At 32.3% G+C, this 9,090-nt stretch overlaps 4 protein-coding genes across 7 annotated transcripts in view; 3 read left to right on the top strand and 1 right to left on the bottom strand.

Moving 5' to 3' along the window:
* LOC143429106 (proteasome activator complex subunit 4) overlaps window positions 1-9,090 on the top strand; it is a 45,255-nt gene that overhangs the window by 4,629 nt on the left and 31,536 nt on the right. Inside the window, exons 11-13 of one of the 2 annotated variants that reach the window (XM_076904566.1) lie at window positions 33-1,598; window positions 1,685-1,912; window positions 1,985-2,163. In XM_076904566.1, the coding sequence (XP_076760681.1) occupies window positions 33-1,598; window positions 1,685-1,912; window positions 1,985-2,125 (1,935 nt within the window). In that variant the 3' untranslated portion in view covers window positions 2,126-2,163. Of the gene's footprint in view, window positions 1-32; window positions 1,599-1,684; window positions 1,913-1,984; window positions 2,307-9,090 lie in introns of those variants that run through there. The other variant, XM_076904557.1, reaches the window with a different exon arrangement.
* Window positions 2,852-4,533, top strand: LOC143424227 (flavin reductase (NADPH)). The gene is made up of 5 exons (XM_076896165.1): window positions 2,852-3,054; window positions 3,399-3,563; window positions 3,643-3,732; window positions 3,811-3,942; window positions 4,026-4,533. Exons 1-5 carry the CDS (start codon window positions 2,982-2,984, stop codon window positions 4,169-4,171), a joined length of 606 nt encoding a protein of 201 aa, XP_076752280.1. The 5' UTR covers window positions 2,852-2,981; the 3' UTR covers window positions 4,172-4,533.
* On the bottom strand, window positions 4,553-6,186 carry Naa80 (N-alpha-acetyltransferase 80). Of its 2 annotated transcripts, none has more exons than XM_076896140.1 (4): window positions 5,981-6,186; window positions 5,199-5,318; window positions 4,999-5,132; window positions 4,553-4,921 (listed from the first exon to the last, which is right to left on the bottom strand). In XM_076896140.1, exons 1-4 carry the CDS (start codon window positions 6,085-6,087, stop codon window positions 4,575-4,577), a joined length of 708 nt encoding a protein of 235 aa, XP_076752255.1. In that variant the 5' UTR covers window positions 6,088-6,186; the 3' UTR covers window positions 4,553-4,574. The 2 variants fall into 2 exon arrangements, with proteins under 2 accessions (XP_076752255.1, XP_076752265.1); XM_076896150.1 differs by lacking the exon at window positions 5,981-6,186 and adding an exon at window positions 5,682-5,705.
* On the top strand, window positions 7,285-8,986 carry Med6 (mediator complex subunit 6). Of its 2 annotated transcripts, XR_013103059.1 has the most exons (6): window positions 7,285-7,441; window positions 7,545-7,704; window positions 7,778-7,952; window positions 8,029-8,275; window positions 8,348-8,484; window positions 8,813-8,986. XR_013103059.1 is itself a non-coding variant. In XM_076909657.1 (5 exons), exons 1-5 carry the CDS (start codon window positions 7,414-7,416, stop codon window positions 8,425-8,427), a joined length of 690 nt encoding a protein of 229 aa, XP_076765772.1. In that variant the 5' UTR covers window positions 7,285-7,413; the 3' UTR covers window positions 8,428-8,531. The 2 variants fall into 2 exon arrangements, 1 of the variants encoding a protein (XP_076765772.1); XM_076909657.1 differs by lacking the exon at window positions 8,813-8,986 and having other exon boundaries at window positions 8,348-8,531.

The following is a 9,090-nucleotide window of genomic DNA, read 5'->3' on the forward strand; positions in this document are numbered from 1 at the left end:
TAACTTAAAAAAAATCATTTTTGAATTCCAAGATAACTATTGATCCACCAACGTCGTCAGAAAAAGATGAATTACAAGAGAATCCATCGCTCAAGTTAATGTTAGGACCAAGACCAGACAATACTTGGCTTCAATATAATTATAAAACCCGTCCTTTAACTGCAGAACAATGGGATGAACCCAGATTTATTCATCGTCAATACGTAGGATATTACACGTGGCCAAAAAAAATTGAAATGTACGCACCGTCAAACAGACAACCGTGCTTAGATCCTAATGTACGGTTATTGACGGATTACGAAAAAGAAATTGATCTGTTCTTTAACGATCCGCTGAATATCCAGAAACTTATCAAATTTTACAGTCTTGAAACGAAAAAGGATAAAGATAAATTTAATTATTACAAATGTCTTCTATTCAAACATATGTTTCGTAACCATGGAATTGTATTTCTAAAGCACTTTTTACCGCATTTACACGAGTTAGTGAAGGATAAACAAGAAAGTAGTCAAAGATGCGCAGCAGAGATTATTGCTGGAATCATTAAAGGTTCAAAACATTGGCCATTTGATATGGTTTGCGAAATGTGGGATTCATTGTTGCCAATTATAAGGCTTGCCTTGAATAATTTAACATCAGAGACTATCATGGATTGGGTTCTTTGTTTTTCTTTGGCCCAACAACACAGAGATCCAAACAGGCAACATTGGCTATTGGAATGTTTGATGGAAGAAACTTGCATTGGCGAATCGGAATCATCTCTCATTGAATGCGGACGTATGTTTACTTTACAAGCGGCTCTAACTAAACAACCGTGGCGTGTGATGGAATTATTACAACGTTTATTGACACGAATAGAAGATAGATTATTAGAAAATCCATTTGAAAACGTGAGAGAACGATTAAGTGCTATTTTAGTAATAGTGTTCAACTCGAGCGCGAAAACTTCGAATACTGCGAATAATTCATCGATACCACAAATACAAAACTTTATAGATAAAATACTACCAAAATTGCAGCCTCTTATCGATGAGAACGCAACGAAATTCAGTAAAGAAGTAGAAAACCTGTCTGTTCACATATCTACTGTTAAATTGAACGATCTAAAGAGAACGGGAATAAACGAAGAAGAAAAAGAAAGAGCGATTCGATTACTTAAAACGATATGCAAGTGGGTCGCGCACATGAATTGCGCGTGGTATGGATTACCACCAGAATTATATCAGATATTTCCAATTATATACGAGATGGAAAACTGTGAAACGGACGAAGAGCTAAGAAAGTCATGTACAGCTGCTTTAACGGTGTATGCGCAAACTCTCACGTTACCGTGTAATATGCCGATAGCGTTAGAGGCGATAAAAAGAATGTCGATGCACGTGTCTTGGTGGACAAGATCTGCTTGTCTGGAATTTCTTCAAGCGTGGGTATTTTACAATATGGGTATATTTTTAAGTAACCCAACCTGGGTTACTTTTGTTAAAGATGTAGTTCTACGTTTACTGGAAGACGAGCGAGTGGAAGTTAGAAAGAATGCTGGCAAAGTTCTTAGCGGATTAGTGCATTGTGCTTTTATACCTGACCAAGAACAGTTGTTGGTAATGATTTATTTCACATATTTTCTAAAATGATTATGACCATTTACAGAAATTGCATATGTATGAGACTTGCACCTTCTTCACAGGACGAGTTCAAGAAAAAAGTAAAAGTTAAACTGTATAAGAAAGAGCGTTCGAATTGCAGTAAAGAGGATGCCAAGAAAAATGTTAAAACTGATGCTTTACGGATTCGTCATGCAGCTATAATAGGACTGTGCGCATTTATACAGGCTCATCCGTACGATATACCAAAATATATTCCTCCAATTTTTGAATACCTTAGTCCGTATATGAATGATCCACAACCTATACCGGTTAGTAACTAATCAATTTGAAACATGTAACCGCAATACTTCGTTACATGACCTAATTTTACTGAATCGCAGATGACAATTAAGAAAACTTTGGATGACTTTAAGAGAACTCACGATGGATGGAAAGGTGTGAAGGAGTATACGCAACATTTCACAGAGGAACAGTTAACTGCGTTACAAGATTTAATAATGCCGCCATCTTATTATGCTTAACAGAAAGTTAACATTTTTACTGTGTAATAAAGAATTTTCTAGTAATCTCTAATATAATATATATACAACAATTGGGTATATAACACTTAACCAAAAGTGATTGGTATTGTGCTGTGAAGAAGTTATAAAATATTTATTACTATTTAAAAAAAAAATATATATATATATATATATATACATGTATAGATACATAAGACAAACTATGTTTGGTGCAACGCTATTTCTTTAAATTTTCACAATTCTAGTATAGATTATTATGGTACTGCTAAATACGACACACTTTTGATTACCTTTAAAAAATGATTAAATTAAATATTAAATTTTAATACAATAAATATCGAATGTCATTATAATTAGGCAATTTGAATCTATTGAAATGACCATATGCCGATTAATAAATAACGACGTTTGTAAATGATGTTGAATGCCTAACTTTTATTTGTATTGTACGAAATGATCTATTATACACGTTTAATTTATAAATACGTGTGTTGTTTCGTGCACAAGTGTAAGAACTATTTATGGTGAATACAAATTTTTTAAAAAGTTTATTAAAAGTATTACTTAATTGCTATGAGATAGGTTATAGTGCGATACAATGAGAATATTAATAGTTTGTCGATCTAGTAATTTTATCCCTTTAATTTAATTCAATTACGTGCATATATAATATGAAGATGCATAAGCAATTAGCAAAAATGGACGCCACTGTTATCGCGGTTCTAAACTCATTACTGATATTACAATTCTAAATTCAATGTAAAGATGATATAGCACTTTCGACCAAGTAATCACTCTTAACTGTTCAAGATAAACTGCGGATGTACAGTATCTAACCGATAGCAATTGTGTCACCATGAATCGAATAGTGATATTTGGAGCTACAGGAAACACCGGATTATGCGCTTTAAATAGCGCTGTAAATAAGGGTAAAATGTCAATCACCGTTTATTTTATTAACGCGAAGAAATACAAATTTTTAGCTACTCGAAGTTATTGTCAAGCAAAGTTCTACGGCTAATTGATATTGTCAACAATCAAGGATTGTGATTAATTTTTATGCATGTTTCTTATCAGTAGATTCATCAATTATAATACGCCTTTAATGGAACAAAAATATAAATAAAAATGAATTCTTTCTTTGTTTTAAATAAAACCTGCTGAAACTAAGCATCGAAATGTAATAATGTGCCAAAAATACAAGAATCGTGTATTCGAAAAAAACGTGAGCTACGCGCAGAAGTACTTTCAGTGATTATCATAATTGTTTTAGGATTAAATGTAAGAGTATTTGTGAGAAATGAAAACAAAGTTCCAGAAAATCTCAAAGATAAAGTTGAGATAGTCATTGGAGATGTTACCAATGCAGAACAAGTTTCGAATGCAGTATCCAACAGAGATGCAGTGGTTGTTGTACTTGGCACAAGAAATAATTTAAGTAAGTATCTTCTATTAAATATCAACTTGCTTACAATTTAGTCGAAACAATAGAATCTTTAATTTTTATATTTTCATAGGTCCGACTACAGTATTATCTCAGGGCATGAAAAATATAATAGATGCTATGAAAACACATAATGTAGAAATAGTGTCTGTTTGTTTATCCGGTAAATTTTCCTGTTTTCTGATATACTTTAATTAGAATAATACCAATGCATTTTTCAACAATTTCTTATTGTTCACAGCATTTCTATTTTACAAAGTAGAAGCAGTGCCTGCTATATTCAAAGATTTAAATGCAGACCATCAACGTATGTTTGATATTCTTAAGGGAAGCAATTTAAAATGGATTGCAATATTACCACCTCACATTGCAGGTATTTGTTAATAAAATGATTAACATATGTTTTATGAAATCATGAACAAAACCTGTTGTTAACTAGTTATTTATTGCTTGCAGATGTGCCAAATGCAAAGTATGTAGTGAAACATAACGAGTCTCCTGGCCGGGCTATTTCCAAGCATGATCTAGGTGATTTCCTTATTGAAAGCCTCGAACAACCTGATCATTATCAACAAGTTTGTGGTATTGCTAACATTGCATAACATAACAAAGTATTAAATTGCGTATAAATAAAGATTTAAATTGTTTTTTTGATGATACATTTTAAAATGCACATAAACGTATTTAGCTAAGAATATTAAGAGAAAAATGTTTTCGATTTTCGGAGATAAAAACAAATGAATAAATGAATTTACAAAAACTACTAGTTTGTGCAAAATGCATTGCATTGATATCAAGAGACTGTACAATGTTGATAGAATACCTGTGATTTTTAACACCTGTTGGAATGGTTATAATTTATGTTCTGTGATATACGTACATAGAAGTGAAACATATTTCTGTATTTAAGAGTAATTAAAAAAATAATTTTCTAGATAAATAAATAAATAATATACATATGGAATATGAAAGAACCATGTAGATGCAAAAAATTATCACTGTTTATTATGATAATTTTTTCACCATGTGTGTTCTGTGAGTTATTACACCTAGATCATAAAACTTTGGCATCTGAAAGTTTGGCATTGGAGGTGGTGGTGGGCCACAAGTGCACTGCATACTTTTTTCTTTAAGTTTCGCCTTAGTAAATGCTGCATTAGAATATACAACATCATTGATACCAGACGCTTTAAATGGATCACAAGTTTTATATCCATTTTTAAGGTAAAAAACTTCTTGGCCTTTGGTTATTAAATATACATTTTTAATTCCTTTCTTTGATACATATCCTTCAGCCCCTCGCAAAAGTCTGGATCCGAGTCCCTGAGATCTACATCGATAATCAATTATGACTAAAATATGAAATAACAAATTAAATTTTACTTTATTTGCATATCTTTATTTTTCTAAAATAACCACATATACTCACCCGATTGTATGAAGCAACTATGACGTAGTCTAGGTATCAGAGATATTTTACAATGGCCAAGAACCCTGTCGTTCTTATCAATCAGCACAAGGCATGTAGGGAATTCATCGCATGAGATATTCAAAAATTTTAACCTATTTTACAAGAATTCGTTTAATTCTTAAAAACAATTCTTTTTTTAACTAATTATTACAATATACCGTGCTGTTTCGCTCCTTGGCCATTCAGAATTAAGTAATGCACAACAATCTGGAATTAAATCTGGTCGCTTGTGTAGAGGTAATATTCTATATTCCTTATCTATAGTAGTCATCATTTTCCTAGAAATACACAGAAATTAATTTAATATAATTTTCAGCAAACACTGTTGGTAAGAAATTTTATTAGATTTGCTTTCTTCTTCCAACCAGGTCTTAAACGGAAATGCATACTCTAAATTATTTATAGAAACGATTATTATTAATATACGCAAGTTTTATAAATAATTTGAAATACGCGAGTTATGTATATTAAAAAAAAAAACTAACGAAAATATACAACAATCTATAGATTTCAGAATAATATTACATAAATCGTTTATTTTTATACTTTTAATTGTAGCATAACAATGTTCATTTTTTCTTTTTCGAGGAAAAACTAAAAGCAATCTTTATCATCATCGTAAGAAAATGTCGAGATGGTACCTATTTAGATAATAATAGAATAAGATTCGTTACTATATTTTCATATAAATTATCGTAGAAAAATATATGAAACGAGTTCATTAATTACGACGAAAGGTTAAATAATGCATATGCCGTGAAGATTAATTGACAAAACTTGCTTAAATAAATGTAATGGTATACTAGGGAACTGTCGAGCCGAGTCCTTAGATGGGTATAGCGTGCAACAACCTGTGATTGACAGGTATCAAAATATAGAAACTAGCATGTGTCAGGTTGTAAGGCGGGCGTAATAAATAACTTGCCATAGATGTCCTTACCGTATTTTTTCTCGGTGAACGATCAGAACTTGACACGTAAATTTAAAGGTCACTGGTGCTTCATCTGTATGCGTCTCGTGTGGAAATAGCTTCGAGATTAATATCATCTAAAGCTAAGAATAATACCTCTGCTCGGCATATCCCCACCGTTATGCAAAATTTTCGCTGCACCCAACGGTATTTTAGAATACACCAACTCGTCGAGTGTATTCCTCCTCCCACGTGTAAACCTTTCGAATTCTTTCATCTGGGAATTTTGTATGGAAAACAAAAAAATGTTCGGTTTAATTAGAAACATATATCGTGCGATATTAGACGTGGGACATGCTATATTAACAGGTTTCCGGAAATCATATCAATGACGTGCAGTCCATGATAGTTGTGGAAGCGCCGCTTCCCTCATATTTTCTAAAACAGCGGTTCTCAAACTTTTTTTCGTCGTGGCACCCTTGTCGGTGTTGACAAATTCTTAAAGCTAAGCGGTATTTACCAAAGCAATGTTAACTTTATGTTAAATTGTTAAATCCGAATGAAAATTAAATACTATTGCGGCCCTCAATTTGAGGACGCCTGCAATCTAAAATATAAATAATAAATACATATTGTGTGATTATTTTTGTCAGAACATATTTGTTGCATCTATTTTAAAATTAAAATGAATCAACTGTTTATTTTTGTGATTTCTTAGCATTTGTTTATAACTTTTATGGAAACACAACTTCCTTATCAACACGCCACTGACTTAGATGTATTTAATTTTTTGATCTAATTCGAAATCATAAATGTAATTTAATTTACCTTTAATTAACGTTTAGACACATTTTGTGGTTCGAAAATGTGAATAGGTTTACGATTTAGCGAAGAAATATCTCACTGGGACACGTCCGTGACCCATTCTCTTTTGAATGCGAGTATCTTTTTTTGCGTTTGACCCATTTTTCTTAATAGCCTCTGTTCTATATGCGAACAATGTCTTGCATTCTTTATTTTGCCAGTGATAGTCATTACCGTTTCGAAATTATACGATGCTAAAGGCTTGCGGTGAAATTAAGAGGGCATTTGCGTGTTCTTCTTTACGAAAACGAATGAAATAAAGTTTTATCGATTAACGCGCGACTTCTGTCTCCTACTTATTGTTTACCTTTGCGTTCAAAGTCAAAGAAGTTAAGGTGCTTGAGAATCACTGGTGATCGTGTTGATATATTTGGTTTATTTGGATTCCAATTGCATTTCTCTAGTTTTACTTGTACCAATGTACTATTATTAAGGTAAACAAAAGGTTAATAGTGTTTAGATGCAATTGCTAATGATGTATCTAAACTTTTTAAACAAAAGTAAAACATAGCCAATGATAATTTTAAGGCTAATCGTATGGAATGAAATGAGAACATTTTATTGAAATATTTAGTGATTGTATATTGAACCGAATAAAGATGTTATCAGGAAGACCGCTTGTAACAGGTAATAATACACGAGATTAAATTAAAATCGTAAATGTTACTGATGTTAGTGGTCTTATTTAATTTCTTCCTAACCTCTTACGTTTTACTTTACGACTTATTAGAGAATCCTTTGGGACTTTCATGGCACGACAGCGCATGGATTCCTGTATTAAACCCGAACAATATAATGGATTACTTTTCCGAAAGAAGTAATCCTTTCTATGATAGAACGTGTAACAACGAGATTGTTAAAATGCAACGTTTAAGTCCCGATCAATTGCAGTAAGTGATATATGAACGAAACTATCAATTGGAAATTCAAAATGATCATGTTGAATTAATTTTATAAATTTAGGAATATGACCGGTCTTGAGTATATCCTTCTGCACGTACAGGCACCTATTTTGTATGTGATCAGAAAACAACATCGTCATTCCCCTACTCTGGCAACACCACTTGCAGATTACTATATTATTGCTGGTGTTGTGTATCAAGCACCCGACCTGGCATCGGTCGTAAGCTCCAGATTGGTACTTATGATTTATTTAAAAACACACAGTGGGTTATTAGGATGTACTACTCATTCATGAAATGTATGTTTCACAGTTATCTACAGTGCATCATTTGCAGTCTGCTTTCGAAGAAGCTAGTTCATGTTCAAGGTACCATCCCAGTAAAGGCTACTATTGGGATTTCAAAAATGGAAAAGCCCTGGCCGCGAAGAAAGAAACAACAGATAGCGAAGAGCCAAGTTCCTTGTTTCAACGTAAAAGAGTGGACATGTTGCTCACTGAGCTTATAAGAAAGTTTCCTTTACCTGTTCCGAAGCCAATACATCAAGCTGTAGAACCTTGTAAGTGCTTATCCTTATTTGGATTGTGTCCTAAGCAAAAAAAACATACTTTATCTGTTAATGGCTTTTCAGCAATGGAAATTAAACAAGAAGTAAAAACAGAGAAGAAAGATATGAAACCACCACCAGAAAAAAAGCCAAAAGTTAATTAATAGAAACTTGTAATTATTTAATAATGATATAAAATAATGTTTAAGATTTAGGGTTGTGTATTATATCGTATTTTATTGGAATTTTTCAATGTTTAGATTTTTTACCAATTGTACTTTTTGTTACACGACGAGCAACGTATTGAACGTATGTCTCGATGAAATGCTGAATTTCTACAAAATCAAAAATGAAAAACCAACTGAATATTTGTTGCTTTGTCGTGTTATGTTTATTTTCTTCTGCACCATGGACAGTCCGGATTATCGATTTCCTCTTTTGGGTCAATTTGGATTTGCGGAACAACTTTCTTCTGAACTTTTTTCTTAGTTATCAATTTTCTGTTATAAGTACAATCTCTACATCTTGGTTCTTTTTCATTAGGTGGAGGATGACAGGGTGTATTTTGATGTTTCTGTGCTCCGATTGTACGAAAGCATTTTGGAAAACTCGTCGGTTTGAACTGTAAAATTATATCGTATGTTTATAACTATTCTATTACATTAAAGTGTATTTTGTTACAAACTTTCATACTGTTTCGTAAAGTTGACTTTACGTGTTGCATTACGTTAAAATTTGGTTTCACTTCTAAAAATGGTTATATACCGAAAATTTTGAAATGTCAAAATCCTCTTAATAATGCAATCTGGTTTTCAATTCTTTTTGTT

The sequence above is a fragment of the Xylocopa sonorina genome, chromosome 1 (genome assembly GCF_050948175.1).
Source record: "Xylocopa sonorina isolate GNS202 chromosome 1, iyXylSono1_principal, whole genome shotgun sequence".
Taxonomy (NCBI): Eukaryota; Metazoa; Arthropoda; class Insecta; order Hymenoptera; family Apidae; genus Xylocopa; species Xylocopa sonorina.

Excerpts from the sequence above, each read along its gene's own strand:
- LOC143424227 (XM_076896165.1), top strand. The coding sequence starts at position 2,982 with ATGAATCGAATAGTGATATTTGGAGCTACAGGAAACACCGGATTATGC. Across the intron at positions 3,564-3,642 it reads TGGCACAAGAAATAATTTAA|GTCCGACTACAGTATTATCT; the intron begins GTAAGTATCTTC and ends ATATTTTCATAG. Across the intron at positions 3,733-3,810 it reads AGTGTCTGTTTGTTTATCCG|CATTTCTATTTTACAAAGTA; the intron begins GTAAATTTTCCT and ends TATTGTTCACAG.
- Naa80 (XM_076896140.1), bottom strand. The coding sequence starts at position 6,087 with ATGATATTAATCTCGAAGCTATTTCCACACGAGACGCATACAGATGAA. Across the intron at positions 5,319-5,980 it reads GTTCACCGAGAAAAAATACG|GAAAATGATGACTACTATAG; the intron begins GTAAGGACATCT and ends GTGTATTTCTAG. Across the intron at positions 4,922-4,998 it reads TAGTTGCTTCATACAATCGG|TCATAATTGATTATCGATGT; the intron begins GTGAGTATATGT and ends TTCATATTTTAG.
- Med6 (XM_076909657.1), top strand. The coding sequence starts at position 7,414 with ATGTTATCAGGAAGACCGCTTGTAACAG. Across the intron at positions 7,705-7,777 it reads TTAAGTCCCGATCAATTGCA|GAATATGACCGGTCTTGAGT; the intron begins GTAAGTGATATA and ends TTATAAATTTAG. Across the intron at positions 7,953-8,028 it reads CGGTCGTAAGCTCCAGATTG|TTATCTACAGTGCATCATTT; the intron begins GTACTTATGATT and ends TATGTTTCACAG.